Here is a 13,771-nt window from a genome sequence, read left to right as displayed (position 1 = left end):
AAAGTATAAGTTCAATGAAGTTATTATAATATTAAAGAACATTAATAGTTTGGAGCCGAGGTGGCGCAGTGGTTAGAGTGCAGTACTGCAGGCCACTTCAGCTGACTGCTATCTGCAGTTCGGCGGTTCAAATCTCACCAGCTCAAGGTTGACTCAGCCTTCCATCCTTCCGAGGTGGGTAAAAAAATGAGGACCCGGATTGTTGGGGGCAATATGCTGACTCTGTAAACCGCTTAGAGAGGGCTGAAAGCCCTATGAAGCGGTATATAAGTCTAACTGCTATTGTTATTGCTATTCATAAAATGGCTATACTGTTTTATAGCCCATAAAATGGCTGTGCTCTCCCAGAGATTGCACTGTATACTTTTACTTGTTTAATTGTTTTAATGTTTGTAATTTGTATGGCTATTGGGGGGGGGGGGTTGTTTTAACTGTAAACTGCCCAGTTATGAATGTATAAATTGAAATATATAAAATAAATAAATGGGCAAACAAATAAACAAAACAAAAGCCATTCTGTATGAATGCCATGATAAAAATGACATTTATTTTCAAATATCAAATTAAAAAGGAAAAAAAGACATTAAAATGTTAAATCATTGCAAAAATCATATTTAACACCCAAGAATCCAGGAATCAATTATTTAGCCTAATTGATGCTGCTACTTGTAGAAATTAAGATATAGGATACATCAATTCTGGTGGCAAAAAACTATTTAAGCCCTAGAAGCAAACATAACTTCAAATATAAATATGAGCATATATACATATTCATGGGTGAACCTCACCAATATTCTTTTTTTTAGCACTGTTTCATTTTTCTTCAAGCTGAACATTTGCAGAAAGTAGAAGCACAAAAGATACACAGAAAAACAAGCTCAAAACTTGAGAATTTTTATAAGATGTTTTATAGATGGCATTTAGATCCCCAAAAGTTAGCTTGTATGTATCCGAATTTATAATCCAAATATTGGAGATGTGATTGTGTTGACGCTATGTATTATCATGTATGGTGGATTTGTAAAAAAAAAAGTTAAAGCATTCTGGGGAAAAATATGGTGGATTATTCAAAATATTTTTAAAAAGAGGATAAAGTTCATTCCTCAGTAGTTCTTGTTAGGTATAATTACAGATTGTATAGTTATAGAGACTAATTTGATTCTGAACTTAATAACGACAGCAAGACTGTTGGTGGCACAGTACTGGAAGAAGGAAGAATTGCCTACTATTCAAGAATGGACGTTAAAAGTAGCAAACACAGAGATGGCCAAAATTTCAGCATATTTGAAGGACTATTCAGATGAGAAATACAAGTTGGAATGGAGAAGATGGATTGACTACATTCAAAATAAATATCAGACTAAGAAATTTCAATTAGCTTATGAATGAACAAGGAATGTTATAATTTATTTAAATTTAGTTTAATAAAAGGGGAGTTAAAGTACAAGAGGAGGTAGGATGCTATAGTTAAGTTAGCTTATGTTAGTGTATGATTGTTAAATGTTTATACCCTGTATTTTGCTCTGGGAAGTTGGGGGGAAGGCTTGGTGGGGGGGCAGGGTTGGGGTGGAGGGAGGGGAGGGGAAATATTTGTAAAACTTATTAAAACTTTTCAATAAAAAAAAGATACACAGAAAAAGAAAGCTAATGTTTACTGTAAGAACCACGCAGAAAAGATGTTGCTTCAGTTAAATTGGGCTGATAGAATAAGGAATAATTTTATTAAAAGTCTCTTCCTAAGCAGCATTGCTTGTCAAATTGGACCAGAGAGCAAGAGATGTACAAAAAGGATCAAGTGAAAACTTCTTCACAAATTGTCTCAGTGAATGTCATTATACTTTTTCTGGGAAATCCATCAAAAGATCCCCTTTCTATGCTGGCTTTATTCAAGATCAAAAAGCTACTGCAGCTCTTATCTTCTGCAAAAGTTTAACGTGAAAGAAAATCCACTTCTTTCTTCTGCAGAGCAAAAAGAAAGGGCATTTGGTTTTTTGTCAGTATTTGCAAAAGCCTGTTGCAAATAAGGAAAATCACTGCAAAGGCTACAGTGATAGTCGTGACCAAAATGGCCAGACAAAAATCCATGTAAAACTCCAAGGGTAATTATCTTCTTGTGATTTATCTAGTACAAATGTACAGATTCTGTAAGGATCACAGATAGTACTAGGAATGTCTCGAGCACCACCTTCGAGATCTCAGGTGAACACAGCCATCTTTATTTTTTTTTTAAAGGTTTTTATTAACAAACATGTAAAATACACACACACACACACAAATTAGACGTATACCACATTTATACAATACGGACAGGAACTTCCTGTTCTTTATAATAGCAATCATCAATCGATACCGCTCAGCTTATATTATTTCCCCTTCTATTGTATTTCATTTGGATTTCTTAACCCTCTTATTTTACTCATAACTATTGTTTTTTGAGTTTTATTATATTCCTTCCTTGATTTTTGTTTCTTTCCTCCATCCACCTATACCATTTATCCCATATCTGGTAGAATATAAATGAAAATGAAATAAACTGAATTCTGATTCTTCTTTTCCCTGGATTTCTTTAGTTAGTTTGTCCATTTTGGCACAGTCCATAACCTTTCTTATTATTTCATCTTCGCTTGGGATTAATTTGTTTTTCCATTTCTGGGCAAAGGCAATCCTTGCCGCCGTAATTATATGTAGTATTAAATCCTGAGAGCCATCTTATTCTCATCAGGAAAGCCTAATTCTTTGTGGAACTTAGTTTTCAGTTCCCTAGGAAAATTCCAGCTTGATGAAGAGTGAAATCCTTTTAATCCCGTTAGCTGTTTAAGAGGTCAGAAACCCAAAAGGAAAATGGACTATATTAAGATTGCCAAAGATAAGCCCCAGAATTTCATTTCCCACAATTCTGATCAAACACTAATCAACAGTGGCATAGAAATACCTCTTCTTCATGACCCTGCAGTTGGGCTACAGGAAAATGTGAGCGATGTTGAAAACCGCAGAGTATCAAAATACACATAGAGCAGGGGTGTCAAACTCAAGACTCGCAGGCCGGATCCAGCCCGCAGGGTGCTTAGATCTGGCCCACAGGGCTGCCTTGGAAACAGTGAAGGACTGGCCCGCGGTGCCTCTGCCAGTGAAAACAGAACTCGGGAGGCTGCGATGGCCTCCTGCAACCCTCTAGCGGTGAAAATTGAGTCGGGAGGGTTGACACAAGTGACGTTGAGCTGGCCACGCCCACCCAGGCCACACCCACGCAGCCCCCAAGGTTAAATGCAACTTTGATGCGGCCCTCAATGACATAGTTTGAGTTGCACTGTGTGACCTAGTACATTTAAAGAATGATTACTTTTTAAAGTAATAATGGGAAACAGTTGTGTCTCTCTTACATGTCTTCTGTAATGTTTTTTTATACATCCATTTCTAGTCCTCATGATCGCTGCATAGCGTCGTATGCTGTAAATGGTGTTCCTGCCGGGTGCCAGAGCCTGTAAAATCACTTCCACCAGTTTATCATGGGGAAGAGTGTCGTAAGCTCCTGTGACATCAGCCTGGAAAAGAAAGGGAGGGCAAACTGATTAACTTTCAAGTCACTCAAAAATAAATGTGACAATAGAAGAGCATTCACTCACAAAAAGTTGATAAAATTGTGCAATTGTCACGGTTTTCAAATAACATCAGTGTGCATAGTGGCCAAACACTTACAATTCTCCATTTAAAAAAATAAGGAAAGTAACTAAGGCAAAATTTCATTTTATTTATCCAATTTCTATAGTACCCCAACTCAACCAAGTGGTTCTGGACAGTTTTGGTTTGGTTATATGTAATTATGCTCACTTTCAGTAAAGGATGGAGATTAGCCTTCCCTCCAAAAAACCCTTCATTGATGTTTTTTGTTTTCAGAAAGGCTGAACAAAGTTAAGAGCAGAGTACAGGAAGAGGAACTATATGCCCTTATTGTTACTGACCTCTGATTCCAACAAAAAACTATTTGTCTATTTGTCTGCCTATAAATGCCCTGACTTTGAGAGAGACTCGGTGGTGGGTTCCATAACCCGTTGCAACCAATACGGTTGCAATGGGGCCCGGCGTCCTCCACATGAATGTGGGTGGCGCGTCCAGCGACGCCTCCACAACGCTCCAGCTGCTTGGAGTGTCGCGCAGGTGCTGTACGCGCCGTGCGCAGAAGCACCAAAGAGTTTAAAGACAGGTAAGGAGCACGGGCAGGCGGGTGTGCCCTCAGGAGCCCCATACTGGATTGGTACCTGGTGTTCCGGGCAGGCTATGGTACGCCTGTACCGGGGCATACCGCCTGCAACCCACCACTGGAGAGAATGTAAGAATTTTAAGCATTCTGTGTGGAATTTGTACAAAACATGTATTTACTAGATGACGTGAAGTGCAGGGCAAATTTTACACTGTAGGACCTTTTCCTTTTTCTGGAATCCTGAAAAACAATTAAAACTAGATGCAAATTATCAAGTAAAGAACAAGAATATAGTCTGCAAAATAGAAATTGAATAACACAATTTTTGTGAACTAGGGAGATTGAATTTTCCTTAGGGATGAAGAGGGAACGTGTTTGATTTCATTGCTATCTGGGTGAAAATCCACGTGTTCCCGAGAATGCCCTTAATTCTACACTCCTGCGTATGTCTAAGGCAGGGATGTCAAACTCGCGGTGCCACATGACTTTCCTCCCTTCGCTAAACCGGGCATGAGGGTGGCCAATGCGTGATGCATCTGGCCTGCAGGCCGCGGGTTTGGCAGCCCGAGTCTAAGGTCATCAAGACAATTTTCCATCAACAGGTCTCGATATGTTTGAAAAGTATAGATGTTAGTGGGGAACTATTATTAGAGCCCACGTGGACATGGATCCCTTGAGGAATCAACATATTTGGCAGGATGAGAATTAGTTTCCAATTATCCATATGTATGAAGTTGGAATGTTTGGAATGTTTATTTAATTTGTATGCCGCCCCACTCCCGAGGGACTCGGGGCGGCTAACAACCAAACAACTTTGTCTGTGTTTTGTCTTATTTGTATCCCCTCCCCCCTCGGACAAAGTAAAAACAACAGCAGTCACAACATTTCAAGTGGGGCTGGAAATTCTTCAGCCCCAGGCCTGCCGGAACAACCAGGTCTTCGTGGCTTTGCGGAAAGCCTGGAGGGTGGTGAGGGTCCGGATCTCCACGGGGAGATCATTCCAGAGGGTCGGAGCAGCCACAGAGAAGGCCCTCCCCCGGGGATTTGCCAGTCGGCACTGGCTGGCGGATGGAATTCGGAGGAGGCCTAATCTGTGGGATCTGATCGGTCGTAGGGAGGTAATTGGCAGGAGGCGGTCTCTCAAGTACCCAGGTCCGATACCATGTAGGGCTTTAAAAGTAACGACTTTTAAGTTCAACATGTTGTCTTTATCCACAGAATGTTAGTTGCCAATCTTTTGTCCAACTGTAGCACTGTTGATGCAACCTTGTTGTTCTTTGTTTTTGTTCTTCTTTCTAAGCTTCCTGGTTTATCTGGACTATGATCCTGCAAAAATTGTTCCATTATCTCCTATGTTGAGGCACTTCAGATAAGCAGCTCTAGAGCTATTTGTCATGAAGTCTCAAGGACTTGGGAAGGAAGTTCTTTTTCACCTGTTTTTTTGACCACCGTAACGGATGAACTTGATCAATTCCATTGCTCTAGTGCAGTGTTTCTCAACCTTGGCCACTTGAAGATGTCTGGACTTCAACTCCCAGAATTCCCCAGCCAGCGAATGCTGGCTGGGGAATTCTGGGAGTTGAAGTCCGGACATCTTCAAGTGGCCAAGGTTGAGAAACACTGCTCTAGTGAATAAAGGCTTCCAAGAAACGAGACTGCATCCTTAACAAAAGAAAAATGCTGAATTTTATCAAAAAGGAGGCCCATTCACCAAGTGAACGGCAGCTTCTATTTTTTCGAAACATACCTTCACAAAGTAGAATTTAGGCATTTCAGCATACGAGCCCAAAACCTTTGAAACGAACTTCTTCCACATTGTGTAAATGTCATCTTTCCCAAAGACAGTTGAGCCGAGTAAAGCAGGGTTCTCCAGTCGTTCATAATTAAGAACACTAAATAAATTCTTAAGCTGCATATTGAAATGTCGAGCCTAAAAAAAAGAAAGAAAGAAAAACAATTAATTTCAGCAATGTTAAGTGCTTCTTTCATGGCCAAAAACATGAGCGCATAAATTATTCAATGTTAGAAAAGAAGGAAAGAGGCTTCAAGAAGATTTCTTAACGAGTTGTTAGAAAGGGCTTAGGAGGAAAGAAAAAAAATATAGTTACAAGGATGTAATTAAGGAGAAAATGTGATGGGTGCATTGTGCAAGTACATGAAGAAGGTGAGGTCTGTTGAGAGAGAAACCACCTCGATAACAAGAAATCACTCTTAACTAATACAACATTGAACTTACGTTTCAAAGTTTAAAAGGGAGATTTATTTTTCAGGGACATTCATTAAAATTTCCTGCATGAAGGGGTGTATACCGATGGTATTTGGATAATGCTCTACCGAACCAGCAGCACCTGGTTAAGCTTGTTTTAGGATGGAAGCTGAGAAGGGAAGGTCTAGTTAGCATCTGGATAAATATCCTCCGTGGAATAACCAAATCTGCAGGTTAAATTAGAAAATTAAAAATAAAAATCTCTCGAGGAAGCAAAAAGAGGGCGCCAAAATTAGATGAGAGATACCACAAACAAGAAGGTTCAAAGAGTTCTTCGCATGGATTTGTTCAAAAAGATGTTTGGAGAATTGGACCCACACATGGCAGCAGATATAAGACTGTTCTGTTATTGGAGAGATACAGGTTGATAGATGGAAGAATATAATTCAAAGTTAGCTAAACTTAGTTAAATCCAGTGGTAATAGGTATAGTTAAATAAAAATTGATAATGATAGTAATGTATACAATGTTGAGTTGTTATGATAAGTAATAATTGGATATGAGAAGGGAAGGTTAGAAATATTATTGGACTATCTATAAAGATTATTAATAACAATAATAAATATCATAAAAAACTATATACAGTTAAATTTTAACTAATAGGGGGAAAATGCTATGATATAGGATATAGTTAACTAAAGAAAGGATAATGATAATAAATTATATATATGGAGGATTAGAAAACTTTGGTATTAAATATTATGGATGTTTAGCTGAAACAGGATATGAGGATTTAATGTTAATGGAGGATTTTATAAATAAGTAAATGAAATGCCAGCATGTGGTTATGGATTGAATCTTGGTATATTTAAGGGTGAAGGATGTTTAAATAACTGTAGTCAAATAAAAGTGGAGGTATGATGATGTTAATATAGTAAATATTTGAGTTAAGATATTTGAATTAATATGAATTATGTTTGATGACGGTGGAAGAGATGCACAAAAGTTTTTTGTAACCAGCTGATATACTTTTTACAATATATGTTTGTCTTGGAAATAAATAAATAAATAAATAAAATTATTTTTTAAAAAAATCTCTCAGAAAGGGTTGGTGGGGGAGAGAAAAAAGAAGAACAATTATAGATGTATCATTAAATCACCAGGGGTTGAGCTTGATCTAGAAAAAACTAATCTTTTATTGAAAGATTATACAGGAATTTAGAAGGACCAGGGTAAGTGGGTGAGGTTTATTAAATAACTCTTAAGGAATGGCTTGCTGGAAAAATTAGACTGTCCAGGGATTGAAAGAAACCTCAAAGACAAAATCATCAAAACAACCTCATCTTGATTTGGCTTAGTATAAAATTGGAGAGTAAGAAACTTGGACTGATTTTCCAAGATTTTATTATAATACCTTAAACCAATCAAGTAAAATTTCTATAACATTAAAACGGGAAACTTTGCAATAACTTTCTTGGCCGGGCCTGTTCGAAAGCTGAGAATAAGGAAGAGGTTTATAGAACCAAACAATTAATTCATGAGCTGGACTGAAATGTATGGATCTATGCTGTAATAAGACAGATTGACAACAAAATGTATCGAACTATTATCCTTACTATCCCACTACCACTAGGCTATGAAAGTATCATATCTTATTAGGAAACTAAGGGAAGGAAAGTGAGATCGCCAAGTTTTTATCTGACATTTTTGTCAGTTTTCCTGTATGTTGCTTGGCTGACTGGCTAAAAGGCATAATAGAAAAAAAATCCGACAAATACTACATTCATGATTAAGAGGAATCTGAGGAACATAAGCAGGAAAGTCTTTAAGCTCAATTCTGCTAAGAGACAAATCTAAACATAAAATATTCAGATTTTTGTGCAAAAATTGAGAATGTGAATACATTTAACCCTGCTTTATTAGAACAACATGGTAAAGCACAGGGGTGGGTTTCAACCGGTTCGCGGCGGTCCCCGCGAACCGGTTGGTCGGCGAACCCGGAAGTAAGTAACTTCCGGGAACAGCGAAGGGCCCGCCCGCCCGCGCTCCTTACCCAGTTTTGATGAGTTCTGCGCTTCCACGCATGCGCAGGACGCATACAGTGCCTGCACCATCCTCCAGGAGCAGCTGGAGCATCGCACAGACGCTAGTACGCATGCGTGCACGAGGACGCTGCCGGCCCCGTTCCAACCGAACCGGTTGGAACGGGGCGAGAAACCCACCCCTGGTAAAGCATCACCTGTCTTTTCTATATCTTTGGAATGTGGACACTGCTCAGGGTCTCTTTGAGGATTAGCAAGGGGGGGGCTACCCTAAAGACCACCACAACCTTATGACAGAGTTAAAGAGTTATGACAAAATTGACATGCTTCCTCTGAATGTGATGCCTCTTATTCAGAACCCATTGAGAAGGCTAAGATGAGGTTCTGTTAGGTTATCTGAGATTCAGTGGTGGGTTGCTAATCCCGTTCCAACCGGTTCGGTTGGAACGGGGCTGGCGGCGTCCTCGTGCATGTGTGGTTCACGCATACGTCTTAGTGCCTGCGCGATGCTCCAGCTGCTTGCGGACTTGCACAGGCGCTGTATGTGCCATCCAGCTGCTCGCGGAGAATCGTGCAGGCGCTGTATGTGCCATGCGCCTGCGTGGAAGCGCAGAAGCCTTCAAAGACCGGTAAGGAGCGCGGGCGGGCGGGTGGGCCCTTCGCCATTCCCGGAAGTTACTTACTTCCGGGTTCGCCGACCAACTGGTTCGCGAGGACCGCCGCGAACCAGTTGAAACTCACCCCTGCTGAGATTGCTTTGAATCTGTGGTCACCAAAGCAGCAGAAGTAACGAATAACATTCAAAGTTATCCTGGTAGAAAAACACTGGGCTGAAATTAAAAAAAAAGTTATTCAACAAAAGAAAATATTGAGAGGCTTCGAGGGGAGGAGCTGCCGCCGTCGGGAGCTCAACAAAGCTCCTGCCAGGACTCTGGTTCGTATATCTCATAAGATCTATAGATATCTCCCCTTTCTGGCAGAAAGGGGCAGAGAGGAGGTCAGTCGTTAGGATCTCTTTGTAATTCATAGCTTTTCTTTTTGCTGTGAATGGAGAAGAGGTTCAACATTAGCTGAGCCTTTACTCCGGCCAGTTTTCCGCGCTGCCTTTTTTGCAGCCTAGGCAGATTGCCTCCCCCCCCAGGACAAAGCTAAGCTATTTAAAAGCCAATCCGGGCGGGGACCATTCCCGAGGAATTTCTTCTATTACTATTTAAAATACCAGCTTCAATTTCGCAAAAGGCTCCCTTTCTTTTTTAGCTGCGTCACAAGATGGCGATCTCGTAGCTTTTGTGTTTGATCTGACGTAGCTAGTTGACCCTACCCTCCTGAAGGCTTCTCCGTACTAATTGCTAAAAGATTAACTGAGGGGAGCACAGACTTTGATTTTTGGCTCGCTTGATTGCTTGTCTTTTATTTTTATTCTGGAATGGCTCCCAAACCTAAACAGAAGCGCTTCCTTAATAACATATCTCCAAAAATTGCTATGAAGTCGCTACCCTTGTCTCCTACACCCCTCCACGGGAGATTTGCTAACACAAGAATTCCTTCTCAAAACGCTTAATGATTTCAGACAGGAGATTAATCAACTGATATCGGATTTATGTGATCAATTTGATGCTAAAATTGCTCAGGCAAAGCAGGATATGATCGGAGTAATGACAGTCATGACAGATTATATTGCTGAAACGGAGGACAAATTGGAACTTTTGGAAGAAACTAACCTTAATCTGATATCAAAAATTCAAACGTTAGAACAGGAAATTGAATCTGCCCAAAAAGAACTTGTCATGATAAATTATAACAAGACTGCCTTTGCTATACGAGTTAGAGGACTGCGTGAAAACCAACAGGAGAATTTGAAACAGACATTCTTTGAGGCTTTCAGTCGCTTGGTGGGAAGTCCGGGACTTAACTTTGATTGGCAGATTCAAAGAATTTACCGCCAGAATTCCTGGGTAGCAAAACAGCGACAGCTTCCGAGGGACATAATAATATACTTTACTACAAGGGAATCTAGAAATGAGATAATACAGAGGCTTTACGGAAAGAGGTTGATAATTGATGGGGAGGACTTGATTGTTTTTAAAGAGATACCATTTCAAATATTAAGAACAAGAAGACAGTACGCTTTCTTAACCGAAGAACTCAGAAACTCTCAGATTCCATACAAATGGAAGTCCCAGCTGGTATTACAGTTACATTTGGCAACCAAAAACACCGCATTAACTCTGTTTGTGAAGCCCGAAAATTTTACTACGAGACCCTGAAGGCGGGACTTCCTGATTCATCCGGATCTGGGGAGAGGCAAGGAGAAGGAGAAGACAAACAGCGAGACACGTGGCTACAAGGCGGAGGGTGTTGTTTTTCTCTTCCGGAAGGGCAGAAGACTAAAGAATAAAGACTAAGCGATGTTTTTAAAGTTTTATGATTTCCGTCTGGGATAAAATGGAAAAGTGGCATATCGATGATGAGACATGGAGACTGAAAGAAGCGTTGCTGATTGTGGACATATATTGTACAGAAGTTTTGTCTGAACTCTAACTCAAATTGTGCATGAACTATTTTCTTAGGCGAGGAGAGCGGAAATTGTGATCTTTTTGAGTTGCGGTTTGGGACGAACGGAGTTGGGAGGTGCGTGGGAGAGGGAAGGGCAGCGAAAGTTTAATTAGATTATCTGGGGCTAGAACGCAAGCTGATCTTTGTTTGAGTTGCTATATCAATATAAAGTTAAGAAAGATTGGTCGGAGAATCTTCAGGAAAGTGGAGTAAACATGGGAGGAGCAATGAATGTGGATAAAATATATATGTGGATATGGATAAAGGCAGGGTGGAAGGTAAAAAATTTATATGTGGAGGTGGGTAAGGATAGAAAGGGAGGTGTTGGAAATGAAAAATGAAAGAAGTATTTGAGTTTAATGGTGTTATAGAAAGGTTTGGATATTTGGATAAAAAAGAGATAAATTAAAGGTCTGAATAGATAGACAAAGCAAGGAGACTTTTAGTTGGGGAATTCTAATTGATCAACTTACCTGGCTCTAATACAGTTTGAAACCCTGCAAGTAGCAAAATAATCGAAATTTGGAATGAGTCACATTGTTTAAGATTTACAGATAATGGGAAGCTGTGTTAACGTAGTGGGTTTATTGACCCTTTTTGTTTCTTTCTTCTTTTTGTGTGTGAGTGTGGGTGTTTTTTTTTTGTTTTTTTTTTATTTCTTATTTTCTATTATTTTCTACTATTTTTCCTTTTTCTTTTTGGCTTTACTTTTATCTTATTTTTTTTAATTTTAAAGTTAGCTGGCCTTATTATACTCAAATGCTTGTTAAAGAATTATGCGGGCATGGGACCTGCGAAGCCCTAAGGGGGTTAGGGAGGGGGGATTATAGGGGGGAGGGGGGAGGGTGGAATTACAGTTTCAATCTTTAGAACAATAAGAATTCACTTGTGTACTGCGGCTCGTTTTTCTTTTTTTTTTCTTTTTTTCTTTTTCTACTTTTATTGTAAAAACAAATTGAATTGTATGGATACACCAAAGTGAGGAGAAGAGGGAAAGAGAAGGGAGAAGAAGTAAAGAGGGATGTGAGAGGGAATGTAAGGAGGGTGAAATGGAGGGAGGGGGAGATGTCTGAGGGGGAAGGGAAGTAGAAGAGGGGAATGCTGAGGGGTGAAAGGAAAGTTGGAGGGGGAGAAGAGAGGGTGTATGGGGGAATGAAGTGTTATGTTGGGTTTTTTTTTTCCTTTTTTCTTTTTTTTTATGCACAGTATATAAGTGATTGTATAAAATGAAAATGAAAATGAAATAAAAGACATAAATACGAACAAAAGAAAATATTAAATTCAGGATTTAAGCAAAACTATAAAGACTAAATGCAAAAAGAAACACAGACTGTGCTTGATCATAAGCCGAATGGAAATCAGCATCCTGAGGATTCTGCTACAAAATAATAATAAAAAAACGCAATTGTAAGCTGTATTAATATGATACTTATAAGAAAGTAATAGTTTAGATCAGTGGTCTCCAACCTTGGCAACTTTAAGACCTGTGGACTTCAAATCCCAGAGTTCCTCAGCCAGCTGGCTGAGGAACTCTGGGAGTTGAAGTCCACAAGTCTTAAAGTTGCCAAGGTTGGAGACCACTGGTTTAGATCATTTCATAAATATGAGATCCTAACAGGAACATTAAGTACTTCCTTAATAATATATTTTGAAGATTAAATATCTGGCTGCCCCTGAAGAGTGTTCGAAGACTACAGTTGGTCCAGAACGCAGCCGCATGAGCGATATGGAGTATATCTAGATACACCCATATTACACCTATCCTCCACGAGCTGCACTGGCTTCCTATTGGTCTCCGGACGCGCTTCAAGGTGCTAGTCGTTACTTTTAAAGCCCTTCATGGTTTAGGACCTGGCTACCTGAGAGACCTCCTGCCACTTACCTCCCAACGACAACAAGATCGCACAGGTGGCCTCCTCCGGGTGCCGTCAGCAGGACAATGCCGGCTGGCGACTCCCCGGGGGAGGGCCTTCTCTGTTGCTGCGCCGGCCCTGTGGAACAATCTACCTGCAGAGATCCGGACCCTTACCACTCTCCGGCCTTCCGTAAAGCGTCAAGGCCTGGCTGTTTCTGGCAGGCCTGGGGCTGTTGATTGATATCCAGCCCGCTTAGATGGAATGGGTGACATGAATTTTAATACTGTATTTTTATTTTTTTTTAATCTCTATTTTTTAAAATTAAATGTTTCTTGTCTGTTGTGAGCCGCCCAGAGTCCCTGTGGGAGTGGGCGGCATACAAATTCTAATAAACTTGAAACTTGAAACTGGAACAGATTTAGAGAAGAGAACGGCAACAATCAAAGTGTACAAATACATATCTCCCCCCCCCCCCCGCAAATACACGAACTTGGTTGATGTAATGTTGAATTAACTCAATAAATTAAGGACCTTTTTGTCTCTGTTGTTTTTGCAAAGCGTTTCTGCTCCAACCACATCATGCAGCTTGACCACAGGCCTCAACCCATTTGGTTTCGGGATGAATCGGAGTTTTGATGCCATGGGGACACACTTTCTGTGCTGCAATGTTCAATATCTTCCTTTAATAACGGATGAAGCTGCACTTTGGCCAAATGGCTCCTAAAATGGAAGTTGGCAGTACTTTAAGATGTACACACAGCAGGCTGTCATTTACTCGTCAGATTACTGGCCACTCAACTTCAAACACTTCTAGGTGGTTTACACTAAAATAGGATACAATAGAATTCTATCCTTAAACAACATCTAAATTTCCTGTTTATTTTAAGGTATAATATTCTAACTACTGCACTGT

At 40.0% G+C, this 13,771-nt stretch overlaps 1 protein-coding gene across 1 annotated transcript in view; it reads right to left on the bottom strand.

Annotated features, from left to right (window-relative positions):
- Positions 1-13,771, bottom strand: part of TERT (telomerase reverse transcriptase) — a 44,300-nt gene that overhangs the window by 21,244 nt on the left and 9,285 nt on the right. Inside the window, 4 exon segments of the mRNA XM_032220454.1 lie at positions 3,381-3,542; positions 5,946-6,128; positions 13,390-13,526; positions 13,529-13,582. Of these exon segments, the coding sequence (XP_032076345.1) occupies positions 3,381-3,542; positions 5,946-6,128; positions 13,390-13,526; positions 13,529-13,582 (536 nt within the window).

The sequence above is a fragment of the Thamnophis elegans genome, chromosome 6, assembly GCF_009769535.1.
Source record: "Thamnophis elegans isolate rThaEle1 chromosome 6, rThaEle1.pri, whole genome shotgun sequence".
NCBI classification, from domain to species: domain Eukaryota; kingdom Metazoa; phylum Chordata; class Lepidosauria; order Squamata; family Colubridae; genus Thamnophis; species Thamnophis elegans.
The sequence above is the reverse complement of the archived record's forward strand: the minus strand, read 5'-3'. Positions and strand labels throughout refer to the sequence as shown.